Below are 27,856 nucleotides of genomic sequence, written 5' to 3'. Positions count from 1 at the left end.
CCCGAGAGGCCGGCCGAAGAGGCGCCACATCCGGTGGCTGTCCCGTGGTGCATAAAGCTGCCGCCGCCGCTACAACCTCCGTTGGTTTCCAGCAGCAGCTCTGGCCTCCTCTCTGCAGGAGCAGCTGCTCCAATGCTCCGGAGCGGCCATGAGTGCCCCGCACTGGTGGGACCAGCTGCGGGCTGGCAGCTCGGAGGTGGACTGGTGCGAGGACAACTACACCATCGTGCCTGCCATCGCCGAGTTCTACAACACGGTGCGGGGCGCGGGAGTCGGGGTGGCAGCTGGGCTGGCGGGAGGGGGCTGTTCCCAAGTGCTGCCGCCCCGGGAGCCTGGACTTAGGTCTCTGAGAGTATCTGAGGCGTTTTCGCTCCAGGGCCAGAGTTGATCCACGCCCCCTGCCCTGCGCGCCTTCCAGTTCTCCGTCTGTCCTCTCCTTTCCCTATCCCCGACATCTGGGCTCATCCTCCTCCTCTGGTCATTTCTTCCTGATGGCTCTATTGTCTTGTTTGGTCCCCATGCGTCCTGGAGCCAGTGCTCCCTGTCAGCACGGTCTTCCAGTTTGGGTCAGTTGGGGGCGGTGAACCTGCGGTGACTATTCCCTTCCTCCCGTAGGATCTCTCTGGCGTGACGCACTTGGGTCGCATTGTGCGTTTTTGCCCTAAATACCTGTTCTAGGAGTCCAGGGAAAGGGGGAGACCTCCCAGCCCGCAGGGGCCTGGCCCACTGGGACCATGCTGACTTGCGCCGCACCACGCATACACCAAAAATGGGTCGAGTTAATTTGGGGCAGAATCAAGTTAATTATTCCTAATTTTTAATTCCTTGCCTTTAGTACCCAGTCTCAGACCAGCCCCAGATTCAGCTCCCCCAGACTTGTGCGCTCTCCAGTTATTCAGCCTGGAAAGTAAAGGGAAATTTGGGAGTGATTGTGTGCGTGTTTTCTGAACCGGCAGAAGTCTCAGTCTCAGTCATAGATGTGGCAAGTGGAAACTTTCCGAGTGCAGAATCCTGTGGGCTTTCAGTCTTTGTGGGAGGGAGAGCTTGCAGTTGGGAAGGAAATACCTCTTTGCTTTGCTATAACCATACCTCAGGATTCTGGTACCAAATGTAAGACTTTGCACGGTCATTTCTGTGGCTTATCTTTTCACTGTCCTCCCGAGGCAAACAGGAACTCCTGGTTTAAGAGTCACTGTGAATTTGAGGTTGTTCTTTGGGATTTTCCCCTTCAGTTTGCTGGAGATAATGTCCTTGGTATAAGTCAGGCGCTCACTGCCTAGAGAGAGCTCTGATGAGCTAGTCCTCGTCCTTCTATCCATCGATGAGGAAACCGAGCTGAGCTGCCATGCTCACATTTCTGTCCTGACTAGGGCCACAATCCAGAGTTCTGCACTCCCCCTCCCCACGGTGCCAAAATTCGTGGTTGCCCTCCCAAGCAAACACTCCTGCTTCTTTTTTTACGACCAGGTTAGTTCCTCAAGGAAACCCAGGCCTCTGCTATCTCTAGATGCCAGGACGGACAGTTAGTGGAGGTGGCCACCCTTCACCTATTGTACAACCTGTTTCAGAGCACGTGATCAAGGTATAGGCAGGTGCCCACAGAGGATGGGCTGGAGCAGGGCTGAGTGTTTTTGACACTGTTTCTCCATTTGTAAGTGGAGAATACTACTGAGGATTTCACCAGAGTGGAAGAAATGACAGCCTGGGGACAGGTTCTCACATACCCAGCAAGGTAATTTTCTGTGGAGTCTGAGGCCAGCAGAATCAGTCCTGGTTATTTGGCCAAGAACAGCGTATGGCTGCTCTGAGCCTGCTTTGAAAAGCCCCAGAGTGCTGGGTGAGCGGGGGGAGCTTACTTTGTCTTTACATTTAGTGTAGTCCCATTGGAGCTGTTACGAAGTGAGTGCCAAAATCTTTTTTAGAAATGAACTGTTGGTCTTCATCTGCAGCTGATAAGCCCAGCTGGTCGGCCTGACAAACCTTATTCTTTGTCATAATTGTAAACCGCAGAATTTGCTTTAGTGAAGTGGAGAGATTAAGGGTCTCAGAGAAGTCGTTGGCCACCAAACTTTGTTGGTGTAGGTCCAAAGAGTTTAGCAAAAACCATTTCCTCCTCATCTTCCCAAGTCCTGGTTATCTTCTAATGCTTATCAGGACAAACCCCCAGGCTTCCATATTGAGGAAGACAGTAAACTATTACTTGGTATAACGGTCTCATTAAATGTTCACAGTAAAGCGGCAGGTCTAATTATCCTTTTTATAAGAAAATAATGATGACTAATAATTTTGAGGAAAAAAGTTTAAGGGATTGAAGATGGAAAATCAGGAGAAGACTGGGAGGAGGCGGCAGAACCTTCTTAATGGGTCTTGTGGGTAGCACATCACTGCTACAACTTCAGCTGCTATTGGCTACCAGTAACTGTGTGCCGTGTGAAGATGCTCTGCCGGGTACTCTGTCACCCTTCGCAGTGGGTGCTATTTATTACATCCATTTAATAAAGGAAGAAATTGGGGCCTAGACAGATTTTTGCAACTTGCTGAGGTCAAGGAAATGGCGGAACTAGAGTTAGAACTTGGACAGTCCATTTGACTACTAGGAGACTACTCTTGAAGATGCAAGTGCCACTGTAGCTACCTTATATTTATTTGTTTGGCAGAGTGCCGGTATTTTTCAGTCATTCTTTCACTTAGAACTCCTGCATGGGGACATTTGATCTCTAGGCTAATGATGGTGTTTGAGATGGGGAAAAAGTTTTTTTTTTTTTTTTTTTGCTGTTGTTGTTTACTGGAATTAACAACATGATCATGGTAAAAAAAAAAAATATATATATATATATATATATATATATATATATATATATATATATATATATATATATATATATATATATATATATATATCAGAGTATCCAAGTTATAAAGTGAGAAATACCCTTTCTTCTTTTCAGACATTTTCCTGGCATGTAAAAAACACATGTATTTGGGTGACTATATAAAATAAGTATGTATAGTGTATATCCACACCACAACCCAATTGTTTTTTTCAACCCAATTGAGATCATACTACAGAAACTCTTCTGCACCTTGGTTTTTTCACCTAATTTGTCTTGGAGATAATTCTGTATGATCCAATATGGGATTATCTTCCTCTTTACAGTGTCTATACAGTATTTCATTTAATGGATTGACCATAATTTATTAAGCCAGTCAGTTCATTATTGGTGGACATTTAGGGCAGTTTTTTTAAATTGTTATTTTAAAATATATTTCATTGAATTATTATTTTTTAATTTTAAAATTGTTAAAAATTTTTTTTATTTTTAAATTTTTTTGGTGGGGGTGATTAGGTTTATTTCTTTAGGACGTACTGGGGCTTGAATCCAGGACCTTGTGCATGCTAAGCATGTGCTCTAGAAGTTGAACTATATATATCCTCTCTACACCTCCCCCCCAGTTTCTGTTTTCTTCATTGTTTTCATTTTGGTTTCTGAACACTGATGCAATGAATACCCTCAAATAGGCATCTGGATGTGCTTTTCCAGGTGCTACAAATTCTAGTTGGGGAATTGCTGTGTCAAGGGGAGTATGTACTTTGAAGGCTGATAATTGTTGCTAAATGGCCGCCCAGAGAGTGTACCCTGATCTGTGTTCCCACTGGCAATGTTTGGGAGCACACAGCATTTTGCTTTTGACCCCTGCAAATCTCCATTGCCTCAAATCTTGTCATTGTCCTTTATGTCAGCCAGTCTCAAATATCTCCTGCAAGAACACATCCTGCCCTTCCACAGCCTTTTGCTTGTGCACATTTTGTACTGTTTCTTCTAAACACAAATTTTATTGAATTCAGTTCCTTTGTATGTTTTAAGTTTTAAGGCCCAGTCATACTAAAGAGAAAGACCCCAGACCTAGCAGCATTGGAAAAGAGGGGTCTGCCTTTTAATCACAGGGCTTGGCCTGTGGGAATTCTGCTGGGAACTAAGGGAGACAGAAGGAAATCAACTCATGCTGAAAAAAGTCTCGAAGCAAAATATATGCCTAAAATCAGCCCATGATCTGTCATCTCCCCCAGTTAGCTCGGCCCCCAATCATCAAGATAAAGGAAGTAGAGTTCTTGTATGCCAAAGCCCACATTCCACTCTCTGTAGGGTAGTGTTATCAATCTGTCAATCTCTCTATCCATTTACTGAGCAACTACTGTCCTTACTAGAGACACCAGACCTGCAAATAGTCAGCTGGGTGGTGAAGGCCATAGTAGAGGTGTGTACAAGTCACCAAGGTGTTATTAGCACTCTGCATGGGGTTGGTGTACTGTGGGAGGTGGGGTGGGGGAATTTTGCAGGAAGATTTCTGAGTTTGTCTGAGACTTTGCCATTTTTCAAGCTGTAAGTTCCATGTCCTGGGAACCCGCCTCAGCGCCAGGCATACCAGGACAGTGGTCATCCCAGAGGCAGAAAGGGAGCAGTGGAATGGATAGTTAGGAATCTGGGTACAATTAAGATACATAGACCCTCTACTCAGCCAGTGTAACGTCCCTTAAAGCTGTTCGTAAACTTGCTGTTCAGAAAAACGTAGAGCCAGTTGCTTTGTCACTTTTCACCCTCTGTCTGGGAAAGTGCACATTCACATGCGTCAGAATGTGACTGCAGTGTGTTTGTGAGGTTATTTTGGCACAGATGTCTTGTAGGAATTCATAGAATGAGGAACTTTCTAAGGAAATGATAAATTTGAAAATTTTGCCTTCCTTTTCATTTAAAAAAAAAACAACAAAAAACTGTTCTGCAGGCATTAAACAAACCAGTTCTCCAAAGGACAATCCCACAATAGGCTTTAAAAAATACCCCTTGGCTGAACTGCTCAACTTTAGTGACCCACACAACTTTGAGGGGAAATTTCATTTCTCAGTGGAAATGGAGCCATTGAATCTGTCGTTTGCTTTTCCTTATTTCTTTAGGAGTTCCTTCCTCTTTTTGTCTTGGAGAGCGTCTCCCTCTCATTTGGTCTTCTCCTTTTATGGATTGATGTCTTTTAAAGGCATGGTGGAGGCCAGCAGGCATGAGTAGGTGGACTGTGCAGAAGCAATACTGTGATTTCAGTGTTATCTGGGACTGTATGTTAAAATGGTGCTTCTAAATTGAACTCCCAAAGACGTGCATTAATGTTTGAAGTATCATGATTTTACTGCAGGTGTTAATAAACAACCTCACATTTTGTGAAGAGTGTGTAAATACACTTAAAAATGATTCATGTGTACATTGCTAGTGGTAACATAGATCAAAAGAGCCATTTGAGGGCAGGTTGGCCATAGATAGATGGCCAAAGCAAGGGACACTGAGAGGACCTGAGGCAATAAACATCCAATTGGCCCTCCATATCCATGTTTCTGTATCTGCAGATTCCACCAACTGTGGGTTGAAAATATTTGGAAAAACCCCCAGAAAGTTCCAGAAAGCTTGAATTGCTGTATGCTGGCAACTATTGTAGTGTTTATATTGTATTAGGTATTATAAGTAAACTAGAGATGAATTAAAGTATATGGGAAGATGTGTGTATGTTACATGCAAATATTATCTTGTTTTATATAAGGGACTTGAGCATCCAGCAGTTTGGTATCCGAGGGGGTCCCGGAACCAATCTCCCACGGATACCCAGGGGCAACTGTACTGGGGTAAAAAGCAGAATGTATTACATTCCCCGGCATTGTAGATGGGGCCGTAAATCAATGTGCCTTCCACTGGGGAATGGCTAAATAAAATGCTGCCATCTGCAGTACTTACAGCAAGTAGGATAAATCTGTATGAACTAAGAGGAGAAGGTTTGCAAGGCACATTGTTGAATGAGAAAAGGAAGTTGCAGGATGACAGTGCTGCAGTATGTGATATATATGTATTCACAAAAATGCGAAGAAAATGAGGACTGAATCTGAGAACAGTGGTGAGCTTTTAGGGAGGAGCAGAGAAAGGAGGCTTCAGCTTTGTAACTTTTTTTTTTTTTTTTTTACAAGGAGAACACATCTGTATGAAAGGAGAAGATTAGGTTTTAAGTTACCTATAGTATAATAATTCCATTTTTATCCTTCTCCTCCCCCTTCACTTCCTTTTCTTCCTTCTATGTCTATGTCTAACAAAAGGAGAGCCATATTTAAATCACATACAGGTCATAGGTGCACAGAGTGTGATGCTTTCAAGAATTTTTAAATGCCAGGTGAGGCATAAAGCCAAGGAGATCAGAATGTGGCGGGGGGTGGGTTGGAAGGGAAAAAGTCAGCTTGGGCCAGTGGAAGGGCCAGCATCCAGCCCCAGCTCTGGGTGACTGCCTCTCTGACCTTGGCCCGCCTGGGAGCCTGTCTGGGTCCTTAATTGTATCCCCTTGTAAAACAAGGGATGGTCTTTAAGATCTCTCATTTTTAACTCTTAAAGATCTGATTCTTTAAATGATTCCATGGAAAGTTAAGGGCTGTGATAGTGCATAGACCCTTGTCCTGATTCATTTACTAATTGAGAGGCAGGTAAAAAGGAGACTTGGCCATATTTCCAAGACTGGAGACTGGATATCACCTGGGACAGCTGAGGCATTTTATCCAAACTCCCACCCCGGGTCACCGGTAGCTCATAGGCCCCGTCGAGAGGTAACAGGCTCAAATCCACACTGAAGTCTGAAAGATGCAATGATATCACTTTAAAGTTGGTAGGAAGGAACTTACAGGTTTGATCTGTACCTTAAAGTAGGTTCTTGATTAGGGTGAGAAAGTGGAGAAAGGGTGACCCCGGGGAGAGATGAGGAAGAGTCCTGCCTTCACGTGGGCCCAGGGGAAGAGGCTGGCCTTGCTGCTGGGAAAGTACTGGGGGCTGGACCGAGTCTAGTCCTCCTCACTGAAACTTTTCTTTTTTAAACCATTATTTAGTGCAGGCCTTATTTTTAAAAATGATTATGCAAGTAAATTAGTATGCTCATTAATTAATCTGTGCAGAAAAAAAATAAGTCATTGCTTCGTTGAATCAAGAGAGGAATATGGGCGGCTTTCATAGGCAGTGTTTTAAAAGCTGCTCCCATGACCAAAGAGGTGGGAAGGAGCCCCCTCAATGGTTATTAAAGAAGTTAGTTTGCCTGGTTGTGCAGCTGCAGTTAAAAAAAAGATGTATGGCCACATTCATCTCCATTTACACAGGACATACTGGGAACAAGCTGCTTTATTTCTTGCCCTTTTATTTGACGTTCATCTTTTCGTTTTACATTTCCTCCCCTAGATCAGCAACGCCTTGTTTTTCATTTTACCGCCCATCTGCATGTGCTTGTTTCGTCAGTATGCGACATACTTCAACAGTGGCATCTACTTAATCTGGACTCTTTTAGTTGTAGTGGGTAAGTGGATGCATTTGCGGACATGGGCTGAAAGGGAGGAAATGGGATTCCGCACACTTCCTGACCCCTTTGAACATTATGTTTTGTAAACCAAAGTCACTCTGACGTCTTAGCAAACTTTTATGTTGCTTGCTAGACGCCAAAAGGAGGACCCCTTTTGAATATGGGCTCATAACAAAGTTGGCCATAATCATCACTTAACCGCATTTCAGAGTTCGTTTATGTAATAGCTCTTGGTGTCGTGCCAGTGCAATTTTCTGAGAACTTCTGAGGAAAAGTCATGTGAAACAATTGGACTCTGATGAAACTGTGGTTTCTAATGGACTAAAATTCTAAAAACAGAACCCAATTCTAGATGTTTGGTCCTTCATTGTTCTGGGAAATACTTGTATACTTTTCACTTCCTCCCACAGGCAGACTGGGAATTCTTCACAGTGAGTGTTGACTTCCCTCTACTGCCTGTTCCCACGAAGGCTCAGTGGACGCGGGCAGAGGGGGCTTACCTGTGGCATTATTCACGTTCTCCTGTGCTGGTGTTTGGGCCCTCCTTGAACCCCTCTTTCCAGACTTGAAGTCTGCTTGCCTAGGTGGTGTGTGTTTCTTCCTTCAGTCTCTTTTTTCAGAGAGGTGGAGCGATCTGGGGACTGCGATAGCTGTTGGTGAAGGGCTGTCCTTAAGCGGTGTACTGAGTCTGTGGGTCTGTCCTTCCGCGGTGACCTTTCTCATTAGTTGTAATTGATTCTAGGAATTGGATCCGTCTACTTCCATGCAACCCTTAGTTTCCTGGGTCAGATGCTTGATGAACTTGCAATCCTTTGGGTTCTGATGTGTGCTCTGGCCATGTGGTTCCCCAGAAGGTATCTACCAAAGATCTTTCGGAACGACAGGTAAGCTCTTACTAAATTTTTGCATTTACTACTAGGTTTGGCACCCACTATTATGACGTATGTATCAAGGAAACATCACACGCTACTGAGTCCAAACTCGTGATGAGCTTCTCGTATACTTGTTTAATATCCACTGATAAAAGAGGTAATTTTACTATGCTTGGGGAAGAATTTATCTGACATTAGGGACAAAAAGTCAGATATCTCCCTTATTTGATATGAGCAAAACTAGAAAGACTTTCAGTGAAAGAGAAAGGACTGAATGGTAGTTCAGAGACCTTTGATTTTCCGCTGTACCATCGCCTTGAGTCTAGCCCAGCTCTGCCAGTTTTATACGTTTCCAGTAGAATCCACACTAAGGAATTGGTTCTTGGAGCTGTAGATACTGCAGTTTTCAAATTTCATCGTTTTTGCTTCTGATGAGAGCTACACACACACACATCTCCAGGCTGGAAACCCAGAATTTCAGGAAGGGCTGCACTTTAATATCCACTGTGTTATGCTTATATGATTATTGACCCAGCAACTCTTTTTTGAACACTTAGGATATACTATGAAGTTTTCTAGGCACTAGGATATAGCAGGTAAACAAAACAGCCAGGTCTCTGCCCTCGATGAGTTTACACTGAAGTTGGGGAAATTATGAATCAATAGACAACGTTAGGGTATGATAGTGCTATGATGAAAAATGAAGCTGGTAAGGGGCTAGTGGTGACTTGGGATGCTGATTTAGAGTTTGGTCAGGGAAGGTCTTCCTGAGGCAGGTTTATTAATTACTGAGGTAACAGAGGAGAGTTAGCATTATAAAGACGAGAAATGCTCCCAGAACATACCACCCACACAGTTCTCTGTACACTCTGTGTTTTGTTTAAACCCATATATGGATAAGCAATCTAAAAATGTGGATTCAATCAAGCAAGCTGTGTGTGCCCAGGGAAGAGCTATACTAGGAAAAATAAAAGACTTCATAACAGTTTTCCTGGGTACCCTGAATGGGAATAGGAGCCAGGCAGCTATTAAAGACGAGGCTGCTCTCCTTGGATGGAGGTGGAGGAGCATCCATGAAACACACTGGCTGCAAACAGCACACTGTAGAGCTATGTGTGTAACACCCTTATTTTAGAATGAATGAACTAGCCTCTTTTTGAGTATGTCTTTGTACATGCACAGAAGTGCCGGGGAGGATGAGGACAGCGACTGCTACCACTGGCTATTCTTAGGAATTGGGGTGGAGACAGAACTTTCACTTTTACCTTTAATCTGTACTGTTATACAGTTTTTTTTTTTAAACGAAGAGCACATGTTGATTTTTAATACCAGAATTTTAAATGAGGTAGGGAGAAAACATACTTCCATTTAGATTAGCTCTACGGCCTCCATCCTGGGCAGCAGGACTTGAATTAAGTAGTATTATCTCTGTGTGCCATTGAGCAGATAGCACCTCAAGGAGGTTGCTTATCAAAAAATGAGAGCGAGCGCGTGTGTGTGCTGCTTACTAGAAGTGAAAGGAAGGTGTTTCTGGGCTTAGCTGAAATGTGGTCTCCCTGGTGCTGAGACCTTCTCCAGAATGGAGGACGTACACTTTAGAGGCCCGAGGTAGCCTCATCCAACGTGCTGCTGGGTCTCGTTTCCTTGTTCAGCTTTAGGAGAATGACTGGGGGGTGATCAGAAAGCCTTGGGAGGTGGGGCTGGGGGAGGGCAATGGTGGAATTGGATGCCACTTGGCAGGGGCACGAGGTGGCTTTGCTGGTGGGACTTTTTAACATCCCTTACGTTTGCCTTGGTCTCAGGAGGTGCCCACTGGCCACCTCCATGCTCCCCCTGAGCACAGTACGTTAGGTTGAGACCTGAGGGACCACTTTGCTCTTAGATCTGATCATTCAAGTCCTGGGATCTGAGTGAGAAGTTGAAGATGTGGGAATAAGGGTTTTGTTTATTTGTTTGTGGTACTCCAGAGGCCTGGGTTTGAAATTCCATGGGACAGTTTGTAATATGTTCCTAGTAGAGAATCTTTTTCTTTTCTTGTTTCTTGAAGGTGGGAGCAGGAGAGAAGAAAATGGGGCAGTGCTGTAGTAAGTAAAGCTCACCAACTTTAATAATGAAGCACGCTGTGAGGCAAGGAGGGCTGTGACCCCCTAGGACTTATTTCTCTGGGGAAGATGTGACCCCTGTCTTCAGTTTGGGGGAAGTCCTTTGGAGGCACTGAGCACACTAGATATGTCCATATCCCTGGCTCTGGAGACTACCTGGGTTTGAATCCTAGCTTCCCTGCTTACTAACTATATAACTTGTCTTGACTTTTTTTGGTGGGGGAAGGTAATTAGGTTTATTTGTTTTTAATGCGCTCTACCACTGAGCCGTACCTACCCTCGCCCCTGTCTTGACTCTTCTACTTTCTATTTCCTTATCTGTAGAATTAGGCATAATAATTGTGTTCACCTCAAGGTTCTTGTGAGCTGACCCTGCAGAGGACTTCCTGTAGTACTGAGCACATGGTGGGGCGCTCTGTCCGAGGGAGCTGTCGTTACTACCAACTGCACATGGAGATTTCCGCCTGGCATTTCTGAGATATGCATACATGTTGAAGGAGAGAATGAACATTGATGATCTTAATGAGCAAAGAAAGAAAAAGTCCATCTTACAGGAAAAATAGCTCACTCTAAATAAGGATTTCAAGTCTATTTGTCTGCTTTCAATTTTCTGGTAACGAGGAGAACAAGGCAAGCAGGCCAGACCCCTTTGTGTGGGCCTCCCCGCCAGGGACGCGGGGGCAGGCGCCAGCTCTGCAGTGGAATGGCGGGCCAGGCCAAGGAGTTCAGGTCAAAAGCAGGATTTCTGGAGACTGGGGATTGTGTGGTTTAGCTGCCTGACTTACAAGATCGTTAAGATTTCTGTGTGTGTGTAAGATCTAGACTTTGCCAGAGTATTTCTAAAAACATATTAGGAGTAGTTCCAGTGTGAGATTTCTGGAGAAGGGAGGGTAGACTATGGTGACTAAGTGACTTTGGATCAGACAAATATGGATTTGAATAACAGTCCCCCCTTTTTTTTTTTTAAAGCTCTGATACGTCGTTTTACTCATCTGTAAAATGGGGATAGTAAAAGTGTCTACCTCAGGGGGTTAGAAGTATATGGGAATATCCTGAAGTGTGTAGTATAGTGTCTTACTGAGTAAAGACTGAAGTGCTAGTAGTTACTATGAATGGCTAATTCGGATAAGTATTTTGCAGGTAAGGCTGCCTAGAACAGCAGGGAAATTAATAAGATTCACTATGTAAACAGGAGTAATTGGTGGGATTTTTAAAAAGTGGCTTTATTTCACTTTGCCTATAATGTCCTAAGAATTGTCAGGATATACACTCAGCTGTTCATGAGAATAGATAGTTTGAGATTTTTGTTTTGAGAAAAAAAACAAGGACTATTATAGGCTAATTGTATCCATTTTCTGAAGAATTTATTCTGCTGTGACTTTTATGATTTTGCCTCCACAAAATCTAGGGACAGCCCTCACTTGGTGGTCCAGGTCAGTTTTTGAATCCCGAGTAGCAAGGTTGCAGGCTGGGGTTGGCCCGATCTGCTCTCACTCTGGCTGGTTGGCTTGGGGCCACCATCTTAGCCTCTCTGGGCCGTATCAGTTCCTTACTTATAAAATGACAGGGGTGGACCTTCCAGGACCAAATGCTGGAGTCCTGTGAATATCAGGGGCTTGTTCTAAATAGGTTATGTTTGAGCCCTCGTTGGTTAAGCCGCCTTCCAGAAGCACTTACCTCTACACCCTCCGGGGAGCGGAGGGGAGGTGTCTGCCCACGTTCCCCTCAAAGAAAGCATGTTTGGTCAGGCTTGCTGCCTTTGAACTCTTTGGCAGGGCTATACAGAGCCCATGGCGACTGCAGCACCGGCTCAGTCAGCTTTGCCCTGAGTGTGATATAATCAGCGATGTTATTATTTAAAATGATGTTTAATCTCAAGTGATGGTCATGATAGCAGTAATAGTGGATTTTACTAGCACACGCCACGTACCAGGCACTTGTGAGAATACCACGAGGCAGGTGTCTTGATTCCCATGTGGAAAATCTGAAGCTCGGGGAGTTAGTGGCTTGCCAGAGATCCCACAGCTAACTAAGTGATGGAGGCAGAACGTGAACATACGTGGGTCTCGCTGGAATCTCTGGGCTTCAGTCACTGTTGTTCTCACTATCCTGTGTCTGCATCTTAAACTCTTGGTTACAGGGCCGTGATGCAATTGGGACGTATCTGATTGTATGTTTATGCAATCTAATAAGGCCAACAAGCCGTGACATGTGTCATAGAACCTCAAACCCAGTGCTGGAGTTACTATGGGTCCCCAAGGGCCATGCACATGACAGGAGTTGGGGCTGTGTGAGGCTGTCATCCCCAGGCTGAGCCACAGACTTATCTGGTAGCTGAAGGATGCCCACCAAGGGCAGGAGAAAAAACACGATTCTCCTGAGGATTTGCTGCCTGGCTCCTTTCCCATACATTTTTCCCTTCTGGTCAAAGTTCAGGGCTACAATTCCTGTTCTTTCCAGGCAGAAAGCTGGCAGCTTGATCAATGATTTCCTGTGCCTTGATGATAAATGGTTTTCCTCTTTAAGAGATACATTTGTGTTTTGAAGGTTTCAATGCACTTTGATTTCTTTATAACGGAATTTCATTCAAATGAGCTTCCTAACTGTCACCCGATCCAGGGCTCTTGGCCAAAGTAAATTGTGCTAATGAGGAATAACAGAAACTTCAGGAAAATCATGTGCTCCTAAATTTCAGCCATGGATATGGCCTTAGAGGTCATCTAGTCCAGACTTTTCATTTTATAGATAAGGAAATGGAGTCCCAGGGAGGGAAGGAGGAGCGTGTCCAGGATCACGTCTCCACTTCTGGCTCTTTCTACCGAAAGCACCTTCACCAAAGGGTGTCAGGATGGTATCAACTGTTTTTCTAAGATTTGTCACATCAAAAAGTTAACACAAAATTCCAGTGCGTAGTAGACTGGGTTGTCAGTATACAGACACTAGAATTTAAGACTTCCACTTTTGTGTGCTGGACACAGAGGACATTATTTTCTTTCAGACTGGGAAGTTTCATGGTTTGTAGATGGTCTTTGTTTTTCTGATAAAAGTCGTACCTGTTCACCGTGTAGAACAGGGGCTAGCTGACTGCATTCTTCGGCCACATGGGTCCCTTGCCTGTTTTTGCAAATCAAGTTTTATTGGGGCACAGCCATGCCCTTTCGCTTATTTACTGTCTACAGTGGCAGAGTTGATAGTTGTGACAGAGACCATAGGACCTGCAAAACCTAAAATATTTACTATCTGACTCTTTATCATGCTGTAAAAGATCTGAAAAAAAAAAAATAAAGGAAGGTTCCACTAAGAAAAAAAGTATCCTTATCTCCCCCTTAGGTTGATTCTAATTTTGCAGTTTTCATGGCTAAATATTTTGAAATTTTCTAACAATCAAATCTGAAGGATACATTCCTAGAATCACTGAGCCAGTGAGAATGGTGTTTAGACTCCTGGTACTTGGTGCAGAATTTCTCTTCACCAGTGCCTGTACTTTGCCAGCGTTCAACAAACAAACAAGGTCTCCTTTGCTAATGGTTTTGGTCTGCTTTGACCCACGTAGGGGCAGGTTCAAGGCGGTGGTCTGCGTCCTGTCTGCCGTTACAACATGCCTGGCGTTTGTCAAGCCCGCCATCAACAACATCTCTCTGATGACCCTGGGCGTCCCTTGCACTGCGCTGCTCATTGCAGAGCTAAGGAGGTGGGTGCAGCTCTTCCTGCCTGGCCCTGGGATAGCAGCACAGCAGCTCCTGCTTCTTTGATTGCCTTTGAGTGTGGAAGAGGAGTTACCCTCCAAAGAATTAGTTCCTGACTATTGGATTGGAATCAAGTTGGATGGTTTTGTTCCAAGTGTTAATGATCTCATTTTCGGAAAGCGGGGCGCAGCTGTTTAGTGGATGCAGTGCGTCCCAGTGATCCAAAAGTAGCTTAGCAAGGACGTCTCCAGGACCTGGTGAGTGCCTCGACCCAGCTGCCTAGACTTAATTTTGTAGAAAGGAGAAGAGACATGTTCATATGACAAGAATAAGGAGGAAAGAAATGAATGTCTACAAAGCAACATTGCTACTTTCTGAGGCTCAGTTTCTCGTTTACAATCTATCAGGTAAAGCCTTTGCTATTTGCATAAGCACTTTCCCTTGTGAAGTTGTATGCTCAGAGTTCAGGATGATATCTAGAAATATTTTAGTTTAGCTCTTGTGAGTATATGACCAACTTCTTCTAGCCCCAACTAAAACACATCTAACACTGCACTTACTGTAATAATCCTCTTTGAAAATGCTTCTTTTTCTTTGCACGCCCTTTTAGAAATGCATTTGAATTGATGACTCATTGTCACGGACATAGGTGGTCTTAAATGAAGTCTTATTATTTATCCCCCTTCGTGAGAGTTTCTCTGTGTTATGTGTTATCAGCTTTCTCTCAGTCTTCGTTTTGATTGGAGACATGTATTTATTTGCTTCCGTTGCTTTTTGCCTCTGGGGTTTGTTCTGATTGTCAGCAACACCAGGCAGGGTCAAAGGTGGTTGAAGAGGTATTTAAAGTTGTTGGCTGTCATGGAAGGACTCTGTCATGTCTTGTCTTATTGGGTTCTCTGAATAGTCTTCAAGAACCGGGGAAGGAAGAGACCCATTTCAGAACACTGACAGAACTTGAAGCTCTTTGGAAAAGAATTAAATTGCTCATAAAGACATCTGAAATGGATTTGTAACCTCAGTCCAGCGGTGATAGCTGATATTAGGCCTGATGTGAATGGAATGTTCTGAACTTAGCTATGCTTCTTGAGAATTCACTGCAATCTAGTTTCATTTTATTTTATTTTTTTGTGGGGGAGGTAATTAGATTTATATACTTTTTAATGGAGGTACTGGGGTTGAACCCAGGACCTGGTGCCTGCCAAGGAGGTACTCTGCCACTGAGCTATACCCTCCCCCTAATCTAGTTTCATTTTAACTCCTGAGTCTAATAATCTGTTTTAGCCTATAATTGTGTTAAATAACTTAAGGAAAGGGAAACTTTTAAATTCCTATTATCTGCATAAGAACAAATGGGGAAGGACCCGTGGTTAGGGCAGATGACTTTACAGGTGAAATTCTGCTTCACAGTTGTGATCTCTAAGCAGGGAAAAATATCTTCCCTTAATACACTATCTTTTTAAGTGATTATAAAGGAAGCAATTTCTGTTCCATACTTAAAATCTTTGCTCCTGGAAAGCTGGTCATCACAACAGTGAATTTGTCCTTATCATGACATTAGCCAACTGCAGCATCATGGGAACATCCCTCCTTCCATCTAGGGTCAGTCTTTCTCCCTAGTGAGGATTCCCTCCATTCTCCTGTGCCTGCTTTACTCTTGTGAGTTGTCTACCATGTCACCCTCCCTCTCCAGACGATCCTCCTATTAGCCTGGAAAAACATTTGTCTCTCTCATCTTCTCTAACACCCAGCCTGGGCTCAGTCACATTATTTCCAGCCACTACCCTTCCTCTCTCGTATGTCACCGCCACGATTCTTTAAAAGTTGTCTCCATCCCTCACCTCTCCTTTCCTCTAAAAGCCACTCCCGTCTGGCTCCTGCCCCGACTTTGATACCCAAACCCCTCTTGATTGTACATCCGATGATCATTTTTTGATCCTCCTGAATCTTACGTGTTGTTCTTTCAGCTGTTTGCACAATTCACCCCACCCCCCATCCTTGGAACGTTCTTTCCCATGATTCCTATGACACCACACCCTCCTGGGTTTCTGCCAAGTCTGTCTCCTCTTCAGCCTGTCATGTCAGCTCCTTCTTCGTGTGTATGGATCCCATGAGGTGCACTGTCACCTCTCTGCTTTTCTCCCTCTGTCCTTCCCCCTGAAAGCTCTCATCTACCCCTGGCTTCAGTTCCTGTACAGATGTGAATAGCTCCCTGGCTCCTGCCTCCAGCCCAGCCCTTCCTTCCATCTCCACCACTGTGTATCTAGCTGCCTACCTGACCTCTCCAAGTCCATGTGCCACAGGCACCTCAAATCCAACTTTTCCAAACCCAGATTCTAGTTCTCACTCTCAAGATTTCCAGCTGCACCATTTACCCATTGGCTCCAGCCAAAAGTTTGGCTTCCTCTTCCTTCCCTGAGCCTCTCATCTGATCGCAGTCATTTTTTTTTTTTTACTGGTGGACATTGCAATTAAGATAAAGTTAAGAATCCTCCACGTGGCCCCCGCCCATGGATCTCTCCCACTGGAAACTCCCCTTCCGTTCCATCCTCCAGCCATTCTGACCACCCACGTCCCCCAGGGGCCTGGTTCCTTCAAGCCCCAGGTCTGTGTTCACGCTGTCCCTTCTTTCTGACTTGCCTGCTTGGTTCACTTCTCCTTATCATTCAGGTTTTAGCTCAACCATTTCTATGTTCTCATAGCACCTCAAACTTCTCCTTTACAGCCCCATCCTGACTGTAGTTAAAAGATTATTTGCACTGTTGTTTTGTTCAGTGTCTCCTTTGCGTGACATGACTCCATGTGGGCAGGGACAAGGCCTGCATTCACTGCTGTGTCCCGGTTCCGACCAGAGTCATGACAAGGAAGAAGGAGATGGCTGTTGGCCTGCTTTGATAACATTCCCAGACAAGAGGATGCTCTGCCACTCTTGGCATGTCCTTCCAGAACCTTCCCTGCTTGTCATCAGCAGTGATCTGCAACATCTCAGCTAAAGGTCTCTCATCCCAGCTCCCTCTGCTCAGAAGAAACAGGGGCGGGACTGGTTTTTCGCTTTCTGTTTCCCGTAAGCCTCATTCCTAGGGCTTGTTTCTAGTCTTTCTGTATTTTCACTGTCCTTACTAAACCTTCTCTCAGACCAAGAGGAAACAGATTTGATGACGACTTGGGGTCATGACCTGATGTTTTCTGAAATTTGTGTTGTCACATCACCAAGTGACTCAACCATGCTGAAAATATTTTGAAATAGACTTCTGCTCTGATTATAGGGGTCAATTTATCATTAAGGAAAACTCTGAGAACTACAAAGTGTCAAGAAAAAAAGGAATGGCAGCCCCTTTCTCAGTTTTTCTATCCTAAAAAAGGGCCCTGCTGTATATACAGGACCTTCATCCTGCTTTTTCCACTTAACCTCACACTGACACGGTGACGTAAGCCCTGAAAAGTGGGGATAAAACCTGGTGGGAGTGCGGGTTTGGATAAGCCCAAAGTTCATGTCAGCCTGGGCAGCAACGTATAGCAGGACCCGGCCCTCTAGAATTAGAGGAAGGGACAGTGCCAGGTGCCTTGAGTCCCAGGCTCTACACGGCTTCGTAGGCGGCCGCCCCGCGCCTTCCGCGCCTCACGGCCTGTCTGCCTGTCCTGCCCCTACACAGCTCTGTGTCTGTGTGGTCCTTGAGTCAGACCTCCAAGGCTTAGTTAAACTAAGCTGATGTAGTTCTTGTGCCAGACTCATTATCTACGCATTTGTTAGTATTTCTTTTCGTCGGCGTTCATTTTCCCTTTTAAAATGGCAAGGCAAGAGGCTGCTGTTGTGCCTTTTACAGTGCCCAGGGCGGATTCTGAAAATGTGGTACCCAGTCACTATGGTTACTGTGTTTTTCCTTTAATCTAAAAAGTGTCCTGTCCAGAACACTAGAATCCAATTAAAATCGTCCTTTACTTCCTCATTATCTATTCATTTAGCAAGCCTCTTTTTCAGTGCCTGTTCTGGGCACTGCATATACACTGATAAGAAAAAACAGGTACAGGTCCCACTCTCATTGGTCTTATAGTCTAGTTGGATACTGGATGCTAAACAGTTACACAAGCAAACAGTTTTAGCTTGTGATGAGTATTGAGAAAAATGACAGGGCATCAGGAGAGAACGTGACGGGGAGTGAGATGGTGCTGGGGGCTGTCAGAGAATGTCTATTTGAGAAAATGCTCTTGAAGCCAAGACCTGCAGAGATGGAAAGATGGGCGGAGGGGGGAGATGTGGGTCTGAGGACGAGCCCTGCGGAGTCGGGTGTGCTGAGGAGAAAAATGGACATTGTTCATCTCTTTGTTTTAGTCACTAAACCGGAGAGTATACCACAGGCCTCTATGAATTCTTTCAAGGAAGCTGCCCAGGGCTGCGTTCAGCCCTCCTGGCTACGGGGTTTGCTGGTGTGCCTTCTGAGGTCCTTTTGACCTGCTGTCCATCTTGTTTTCACTGATGCTTTTGCTGATGTTTCTGTCAGGAAGCTGGAAAGGTGCCAGCAAGTCAGGCTTCTGACACCGTTTATTTGTTCAACAATAAACCTTGGGTGCAGATGTTACGCTGGACCCTGAGGCCTTAGAGCGAGGGAGCTTAGCTGACCAGGGAGTGATCTGTTGGGGAAAGAGACCCTCAGGGAAGGTTTAGAAGGACCTTCAGCCACCAACTGCCTCTGGGCATTTCTCCCCGGAGAAATAGAAGTCGCCCACTTAGAGAGCAGTTTGGTAACAAGGAAAGAAAATGGCAGTTGAAATTTCCTTTGAGCTGTTGGGAATTGTTTCCGAAGCACATTTTGTCCCAGGGTATGTCAGAGCTCATCCCTTCATTCAGGCAATAGTGAGAGCCTTCTGTGTGCCTGGCGCTGTTCCAGGGGCTGGAGGTGCAGCAGCGAGCAGCTTACGGGCTGGTGGGGGAGACAGGCCATAAACAGAGAACTAAAACAGAGGATGTCAGAGGGGCTATAAGGGCTACAGAGAAAAGCAGAGGAAGGAAGGTGATAGCGAGGGCCGCCTAGTGGCTGGAGAGGGCTGGTGCAGCTGTTAAAGGCAGGGATCGTCACAGGGCTTACAAGTGACGCTGGGCAAAGACCTGGACATGGGGAGCTGTGTCTTATCCAGGAACAGCATTCCAGGTTGTAGGAACAGCAAATGCTAAGGCCTGGAGGAACATACTTGGATATTTGAGGGATAGCAAAGGTCCCTGGGGGGTGATGAGCAGAAGCAGCAAGGGGCAGAGTATAAAGGAGGGGGGTGGAGGGCACAGGAGACTCCAGCACACTGGGGCCTCGTGGCTCCGTGAGCACTATGGCTTTTCCCTGGGAAAAGGGGAGACGTGGGAGGCTCTGGGGCAGAGTGTTGAGAGGTGACGAGGAGCAAGGGCGGCCGGAGGTGACTGCCGTAACTCAGGAAGAGATGCTGGTGGCTTGGATGCAAGTGGAGATGATAGGAAGAGGTTGGATTTGGGATGTATTTGGAAGGTAGAGCTGATGGGTTGGATGTGGGATGTGTGAGAAACAGAACGACTGGAAGATTCTTGGCCTGAGCATCTGAAAGCACGGACTGACCTTTCCCTGAGAGGGTGGGGAGCAAACAGGATTTGGGCAGAAGGAAGGATCTGGAGTTCGAGGTAGACACGTTACATTTAGATCAGTGTGGGACATCAGGCGGACATGTCAAGATGTGACATGTGGTGTGTGAGTCTGCAGTCAGGGAGAGGCCTGGGTGAGGAGTGCGGCTTTGTGAACCACTGGGGTCCATGTGCTGTCTACATCCATCAGCACAGGGGGTGACGGGATGGCAGGTGGGAAGCCCAGTGCCAAGGGCCCGGGAGGTGTGAGGAACCGGAGAAGAAGTGGCCAGCGAGGCCGGAGGAGAGCAGGACTGACGCCAGCTCTTCTCTGCATCCCCGGGCAGGTGCGACAACGTGCGTGTATTTAAGCTGGGCCTCTTCTCCGGCCTCTGGTGGACCCTCGCCCTCTTCTGCTGGATCAGTGACCGGGCCTTCTGTGAGCTGCTGTCGTCCGTCCACTTTCCCTACCTGCACTGCGTGTGGTGAGCCCGGCCCTAGGGTTGGGGGTGGGAGGGGTGGTGATGAGGCGCGGTCTACACTGGCTGTGGGCTCTGACCCCCCTGCAGGGTGCACAGGTGTGCACAGGGATGGAGCAGAGCCTGGGTGCCTGCTCTCCTCACATAGACTGTCAGACGTTTCAGAAGCAGCAGAAAGTTTTGTCAAAAGCAGGAGCAGCCCCGGGGAGCTGGCTTCGTCAGAGCAAAACGACCTGGTTGGTTGTGCTTCACGTTGGCGGTCTCTCACCTCCGGCTCCATCATTAAAGCAGAAAGGAGCTGGAAAACCAACTCCGTAACCTGAGCTCTAGCTAGATCTCCAGGGTAGGGGGGGATGGGGGAGGCTGGGGACAGATGTGACGTGGGGGCAGGATGGTCCCCGAGAGGAAGCAAGCACGCCTTTTGGGCCTGAGTAACGGGGGAAGGCATGGGCCTCACAGGTCACCTAGGGACAGTCTCACCCACTCATCTGATGGGTGGAGACAGAAACCCTGGGAAGTAAGGTGAGTTGTTCGGCGTCACCCCACCCTCACCTAGTTACATAAAACCAGCCTTGGAGCTGGTTTAGAGAATTAGAGCATGTATAGTTTAGAAGGCTCAGGATACACTATTAGGTTAAAAAAGTGAAGGTTACAAAACTGCATGCAGAATCCTATATTCAGAGAGCCGAGGAGGAAACTGAATGGCTTTCTTCCTGGGAACCACTTCTGCTCCAAACCCAGCGTCATCTCTCCCTCTCTGTCCTCCAGGACTTCTGATTGCAAAAGGTATGAAGGAACAAGAGCAAATCTGCTTTAGAATGTTCCTTGTAAACTGAGAGCACTCAGGGAGGAATTTTAGTGGTAGAGTTGGAAAAACTTGATTAGATCCAGATTCAGAAGAAGCTTAACGTCTACCAGGAGATGCCTAAAACTTTGCCATTTGGAAGAGTTCCCTGGAATTCCCCTGGATGTTTGACCTTGTATATTATCTACCATGAGATCCAGGCTGCTCTCAGTTTAAGACTTGGGGACTTCCAGATCTGTTTGCAAAGGACAAGACAAAATGAAACAGCACAATGGGGATTCCACCTCAGAACCCACCTGTTGCCTAATATTTCTTAGGTTCAACCTTGACTCCCATTAGTGTATTTATACACTTAATACATTTTAGTTATAATTTACAGATAAGAAAATGCACATATTTCAAGTGTGTACTTTGGTAAGTTTTGATAAATGTATCCACCTAAGTAAATGGAACCTCCTTCAAGCTAGAGTACGTTTTCAAATTGATCCAAGTTCCCTGATCACACTAGTGATGTAAGTACAATTCAGAAGTAGGCTTGTAACTGGCTCAAACATAGATTGTTTTTAAATCTGGTGCACATATTGTTTGTTTGGTCCCATTTATAAAGTGACATTTATTTCTTTATTATAACACATTTAAACAGGGAAGTGTAGAAAGAGAGGCTTTCATAATTCTGTCCAAAGAGAGAATTGTTAACAGCCTGAAGTATATCCTTACATGTGTTTTATATATATTTCTCGAATTTTACTTTTTAAAAACAAAAATAGCATCATCCTGTACATGATGCAGACTGGTCCTTCTTGTGTTGTTTAAACCAAATACTAGATCACAGACAACTTTCCTCAGCAACGTGTACATGTTATCTTCATCAACCTGTGTCATTTTACAATATGGATGCTTTGTAATTCATTTAACCAACCTCTCTGTTAATGGATATTTAGGTTACTTTTCACTTTTTACAAACAATTAATAGTGAACATCTCTATTTGGTCACATGCCTGAATGTTTCCTTAGGTTATAAAAGTTTGCCAAATCCAAAGATATTATACTAATTAATACTTTTTACTACAGTCATAAGATAGTGTAGCTAAAAGGCACTTTCACATATACTGGATATTATTAATTTTAAAGACCTTTGTTACTAGTTGAAAAAAATTCTATTTTTTTGTCTTTTAAAAAATTAGTATTATTGGGCATATTTTCAAATATAAATTTACTGTATCTTTCCTCTTTTAAATTGTGCCTTTTAAGTTTCTTTGTCATCCCTGTAGAGTGTTTTTTTAAAAATTTATATCCAGCACCTAGTGCCTGACACGTAGTAGACAGTCATTATTACGTACAAGCATTTTCCAAAGTACAGAGAGTAATACATGGAGCCCCCAGGTAGGCAACACCTAGCTTCAGTATCATCTGCTTGAGGCCAACCTCGTTCATGCCACCCTCAACCACTACCCACCCCTACCCTCATTATTGCATAGCAAATCCCCAACATCTTATGATGTGATTTCCTTTTTAGGGTTGTTTGTAATATAGGGATTTTAGCTCTGTCATATGGTGCAAATATTTCACCCCAGTTTCCCATTCATCTTTCAGTGTGTTCATGATATTTTGTGCCATACCGGTTGTAAACTTTCATGTCCTCCCATCTGTCAATCTTTGCTCTAGGTTTTTTTCCTCCCTTCTGCATGCATTACAGTATGGCTGACACCCCTTAAATGACACATCTCAGCTAAGTAAACTGGTAGCACACCTCCAACCATCTTTATTATATGTGTTTTTAACACCTCTTTACATGCATTACGTGTGGCTATCACATCCTTTCCCTTTAGGGTTTCTGAACTCTGTCATTTTAAGACCTCCCCCACTAAAGTTTATAAAACTTTTTCTTTAAATATTTTTAGAATGTATTTTAAATCTTTAATTTATCTGGAATTAAGTTTCAATAAAAGATTTAGAGAAGGGTTACATGCCTTTAAATGCTCCCTTGCATGATAAAGATTGATGTAAAATTTTTTAGACACAGTAAAGATTTTAAAAAAAGTTTCTTACTAAATTGCAAAATCAGTTGAATCAGTATAAAATTACCCGTAATGAAGGGCATGGGCTCTCTGCAGCCAGTTATTAAGTGAGTAGGTGGGGACGAATCCCACGCGCTCCTCAGTCGTGTCCATCCTTAGTGTCTGTTTTAAATCCTTGGGCCTCAGTCTTCCAGGTCGAGCCCCAAAGGTATTTGCACGTCCCCACCCCTCCTACCTGTTACCAAGCCAGAGTATTTTAGAACATTCTAAAAGAAGCTTTGTTGGCTCAGGATTTATCATGCTCCTGCTGTCGGGAGGAGGGGGTGAGGATTGTGGGCCACCCTCCCCGCTGCTGCACTGGAAGAGGCCCGGCCTGTGCTCGTGGCCCGCGGGGAGGCGCAGGCTGAGGGGCCGCGGGGGCTCACGCCGCGTCTCCCTCCGCAGGCACGTCCTCATCTGCCTGGCCGCCTACCTGGGCTGCGTGTGTTTTGCCTACTTTGATGCCGCCTCCGAGATCCCCGAGCAAGGCCCCGTCATCCGCTTCTGGCCCAGCGAGAAATGGGCCTTCATCGGCGTCCCCTACGTGTCCCTTCTGTGCGCCAACAAGAAGTCACCAGTCAAGATCACGTGACAGCGAGGCAGTGGCTGGCTTCTCTCTTTATTTCCCTCGTGCACCTAGACTTCACTTGCTTGCCAGAGGGGTTCGCAGAGTCAGGGGTGGGGGTCTGTCTTTTTAGAATTCTGTTCCCTTGGTTCCTAACAAGTGTGCCTGGACCACCAGGTCTCCCGGTGCGTGGAAGGAGCGGGTGCTTTGCCCTTTCCCAGGAAAGTAAGGGGATGAGGGGCACTAGGTGTGTCTTCTCGGCGTCGCCTCCGGCTGCGGTGCCCGTAGGGCTGTGTCCTTTGTGGTGCTGGCGCAGCAGTCCCGTGGGGGACCCAGCACTGCACGTGCCTCGCTTCCCGGAGAGAGCTCGCTCCAGACCCCGCAGTTCCCAGGTGCTCTGGGAGTGGACTCCTGTCACAGACGGAGCCTGCCTGCGCTGCACAAGACCCTCTGACTGCCTGATGGGAGACGCCAGCGATTTTCACTTGGAGAAACTCCTAAAAATCGAAAGCAAACAGATGGAGCACACACACAGGGCTTGTGGCTAAGGAGGCTGGTTTTCCCCCTTGCGGCTCAATAACACAGGTTTTACATCCGTGTGTGAATCCTTTTTCTGCTACCTCTGCTGAGAGATGGAACCTGGACTTAAGATCGGGGTGAAGCTAATGAGAAAAACCGTCTATGCCAAAAAGGACACTCCATTGTAAGCCATTCTTGAAGATGAGCACAATTTTTCAATGCTGACATTGCCCCACGCCCCAGTAACCTCCAACACACAGAAGAGCTACAGTGTGAGCATTCCATACGTAGACCTCCCCTCACCCCTTTACTGCTTGACCTCTGAGACACTGCCAAAGGCCTGTGACAATCGTGGTGGGGGTCCTGGTGCAAAATTTGGAGCAAACATGAAGTTTTAGAAGCTCCTTCTCATCAGAAGCATCCTGTGTGCTGTCCTGTTCTGGAAATCCTCCTCAAGAATCTTGCTTCTTTCTCTGATATTTACAATGGGAATTACACTCCCTATTCTCACAGTACGAGGTGCTTCCTGTGGTTCCTCTGAGCATTTGACAACTTGGCTTTCCTTAAGTGCTGGCTGTAACTACCCACTGGCTGCTTTGGGTGCAGCAGGGCAGATCTCTGGCCTCTGAGTTCCTCTTACCTGAAGTGACACTGGCTACGACTGATTTCCTCTCCATTGGGCTAAATGGAAGATTCCACGGGTTGTCAAGGTGTGAGGTGGAAATTCATGACCTCAGGGATACTCATTCTAAAGTCAGGCATCTCTTGCTGTGCAACATTCCACCACGGGAGAGGGCAGGACAGAAGTGCCCTCTGTCTGTGGACAGGAAGCATCTCATTGTCCTAAGTACTAAAGAGTTTAGCAGTAGCAGTTTTTTGACATGTCCAGAAAGTCTCTGGTTAGAATTTGCCCAGGATCTAAGGTGCAAAGTCCAATAAGCAACTGAATTTAGAGTTTAGAAATGAATGTCTTTATTCTATTTCTGTGGTTTTCAGATTATTTTAGCAGCAACCCTGGTTGCAGTAAGAAATCTTGATGGAGCCCTAATGTGTGAAATAGGTTGTATTAGCTTAAATTCACATTGAGGTTAAACTTACAGTATTTCCTGAGTAATATATAAGGCAGTGCAAATGCAAATTAAATGGGTGGCCTCCAAGGTAGAAAAATTTGATATTGAATGAGTGTGTATGTAGCTTTATTATAGTTAAAAAAAAAGATTTGAATTAAATGCTTATGGAACCTCTAATGTATCTCTCTGAGGCCTAGGTGGCTCGTGGAAGAGAATTGGAAAACTGATGTTAAGTTGTTTGGGTTTCAAGTCTAGAATTTTTTTTTTTTTGTTTTTAAAGGGAAATGTCAGACCGCCCTTACTTCAAATTGACCCACCACGCAAGGATTCTGTTCTCAGCTTTTACCCATTCTGCAGTATAAAAATGCTCCAAGTAGGGAGCTTTGATGTATCTTAAGCCCAGCTCTTTTTAGTGTGGAAAAGTAATTAAGGGGAAGCCGAGAGTGTAGGAAATGTTTTTTGTGCGTGAGATTTAATTTCTGTTTTGAAAATTCTTCAGTAATGGGAGCACGGCCCCAGCCATTAAGGAGGACCATGTCTCCCCATGATGTGAAGGGCCTGTTCCCTGGGGGACAGCACTTCCAGCGCCCAAAGCTTTGACCTTGCCCTTCCGGAAGGTTCTCAGTGTCCTTTGGAAATAGGGGTAACATGTGACTGCCGGGTGGAAGGGAGTACCCTAACTCATAAGGCTGTTTCTAACCCTCTTCGATAAGACCAATGACTAAGCTGAGTTTCAGAAGGAATGCTTTATGCTATGAAAAACAGAACGCCTTTCTAGAGATTGGCTTTAAAGGGATGAGGGCTGAGAAGGAAGTGTGGAATGGGGTATATCTGAAGACAAAACATAACTACTTCTGAACAGAAATCACTATCGCTTGCCAGCATGGGATGGTCAATCAAGGGCGTAGGACTACACTAGTCTTATTTTAAGTTAGGTTTATGGCATCATTCATATTTATATTTACATTTATATTTATATTGCTTTTATATATAGCACTACATGCTTTTTAAAGAAAATGGGGATATTACAGAAAAGTTGAAGAAAAAATAATCTATTTCTATAGCTCAAGGACAACCATTGTTAATATATTTTGGTTTATTTCCTTGTCTCTCCCCCCCCCCCAGTATCGTTGTAAATAGGTATCTTTTAGAGCTGACAGTTGATCTGGTAGCTTAAATGGAATATAAATACCAGTTGTACATTTCTCATGAAGAGCTGTTTTTGGAATATACTAGAGTTAGCTATACACTGAGTGTTCATCACTGGATTCTAAGACTTACTACTGAGTCTTCCCTTTTAATGAGCCTCACGTGAATGGGCCCTAAGACATAATGAACTGAATTCTATTTTTTTGATCTGCTTCTGCACTTAGATGTTAAAGATATGGTTCTACAGGTTTTGATGTTTTCAGATTTTTAAAAAAGTGAATAGCTTATTTCATTAATTGATGTGCAATCAAGAATCTTTTCTCCCCCCCTCCCGATAATTCAGGGAAGTGGCGATTTGACATTTAGGAGTTAGGTCATGGCTGTTACTCAGCATGGCCTATTAGATACTTGGTTAGAATTTGCCTAAAATCAATACCCAGCAGGAACTGGATTTAGGATATTAGAAAACAATGTTACCAAGTGATCATTTAAGTCAATGATTCTTGTTTTATAGAGTTTGATGATTTTCAGAAAAAACATTGTCTCCCCTTTATTGTAATAGAAAACAAGCACTTCAGTGAATATATTTAAGGTGCTTGGGGATGAGCTATCTGAATCTATTTGGTAATAGGCCACACTTTGGGGGACCTCTGTGCCTGTCCCTCTGAAGAGTGCTTAAAAACATTCATTATGGATCAGAGGCGTTCTGTTGAGGGACTAAGCCTGATGGTCGTCAAGCACAGGCTTTCCCATCACCTATTCTCCTTGCTGCATTTCTCAGGTGTGTAAAACCTTCTCACTAGTTCGCCATGCTTACCCGAGCTGGTGCCCTGTTGGAGGCGCCAGGACCGGGATTTGAGCCTTCCCTGGGGCTGACGTGGGACCATCTTGGGGGACAGGTGAGGGCTGATTGCTGGGCCGGGCCCGGCCCCTCTCATGGTTCCTTCTCCCCAAGTGAACTGGGAACCTTGGCTGGCCAGCTCTTCAGCGGGCGCTGCTGGTCTAGCTGGTCAAAGACATCTCCGGCCAGGCTGGGATTCTCAATGGATTTTTTTCAACAGACGTCATTCTCCTACAGACTTTTTTAATGGCCCCTACTCTAAGGGATTAGTTGTTTGAATTATATCTTTCCTTATATGTTACACCAGATTTAAGACTATTTTGTAACCACAATATGTAGTCAGAGCACAGAGTGTTTTCAGACATGCCTTGTTTTGTACTTTGTACAGGGTGTGCCGTGTAAGGGTGGTGCCCACTGGCTGTGGTAGCGTTTAATCTCCATTGCCATGGGAGTGATTTAAGGCCTTTAGAATTGTAGCTTTTGCACTTTATGCTCTTTTTGTGAACTGACCGTGATAGCTACCTTTGATATTAAAGCCATAAGTGGCATTTTCTGTGAATGACTATGTTTGTGTTTATTTCCAAAATGATTTCTGCAATATCTACAGTGAAAAATGCGTTTACTGGATTGTATTGTAAAGTACTTTTGCTCAAGTTCATTTATTAATGAATTTGGGTATCACTGTTATTAAACATACTTAAAATTAGTTAATTGTTAGTTTCTTCTCAGAGCTGTGAAATTCATCCACCTACATATTTCCAGTATAAAGTA

At 44.9% G+C, this 27,856-nt stretch overlaps 1 protein-coding gene across 3 annotated transcripts; it reads left to right on the top strand.

The window, feature by feature from the left end:
- Positions 1 to 27,644, top strand: ACER2 (alkaline ceramidase 2). 3 transcript variants are annotated; one of them, XM_010946024.3, is made up of 6 exons: positions 7 to 256; positions 7,245 to 7,359; positions 8,105 to 8,246; positions 13,890 to 14,027; positions 19,948 to 20,085; positions 23,347 to 27,644. In XM_010946024.3, the coding sequence occupies exons 1-6, from the start codon at positions 149 to 151 to the stop codon at positions 23,531 to 23,533; spliced, it is 828 nt and encodes a 275-aa protein (XP_010944326.3). In that variant the 5' UTR covers positions 7 to 148; the 3' UTR covers positions 23,534 to 27,644. The 3 variants fall into 3 exon arrangements, with proteins under 3 accessions (XP_074217620.1, XP_010944326.3, XP_074217619.1); XM_074361518.1 differs by lacking the exon at positions 7 to 256 and adding an exon at positions 2,927 to 6,201; XM_074361519.1 differs by lacking the exon at positions 13,890 to 14,027 and having other exon boundaries at positions 1 to 256.
- The last annotated feature ends 212 nt before the right edge of the window (positions 27,645 to 27,856 follow it).

This window comes from Camelus bactrianus, chromosome 4 (assembly GCF_048773025.1).
Source record: "Camelus bactrianus isolate YW-2024 breed Bactrian camel chromosome 4, ASM4877302v1, whole genome shotgun sequence".
Classification (NCBI taxonomy): Eukaryota; Metazoa; Chordata; class Mammalia; order Artiodactyla; family Camelidae; genus Camelus; species Camelus bactrianus.
Note: the sequence above shows the minus strand (reverse complement) of the source record. Positions and strands in the feature narration are given on the sequence as shown.

Excerpts from the sequence above, each read along its gene's own strand:
- ACER2 (XM_010946024.3), top strand. The coding sequence starts at position 149 with ATGAGTGCCCCGCACTGGTGGGACCAGCTGCGGGCTGGCAGCTCGGAG. Across the intron at positions 257-7,244 it reads TCGCCGAGTTCTACAACACG|ATCAGCAACGCCTTGTTTTT; the intron begins GTGCGGGGCGCG and ends TTCCTCCCCTAG. Across the intron at positions 20,086-23,346 it reads CCCTACCTGCACTGCGTGTG|GCACGTCCTCATCTGCCTGG; the intron begins GTGAGCCCGGCC and ends CTCCCTCCGCAG.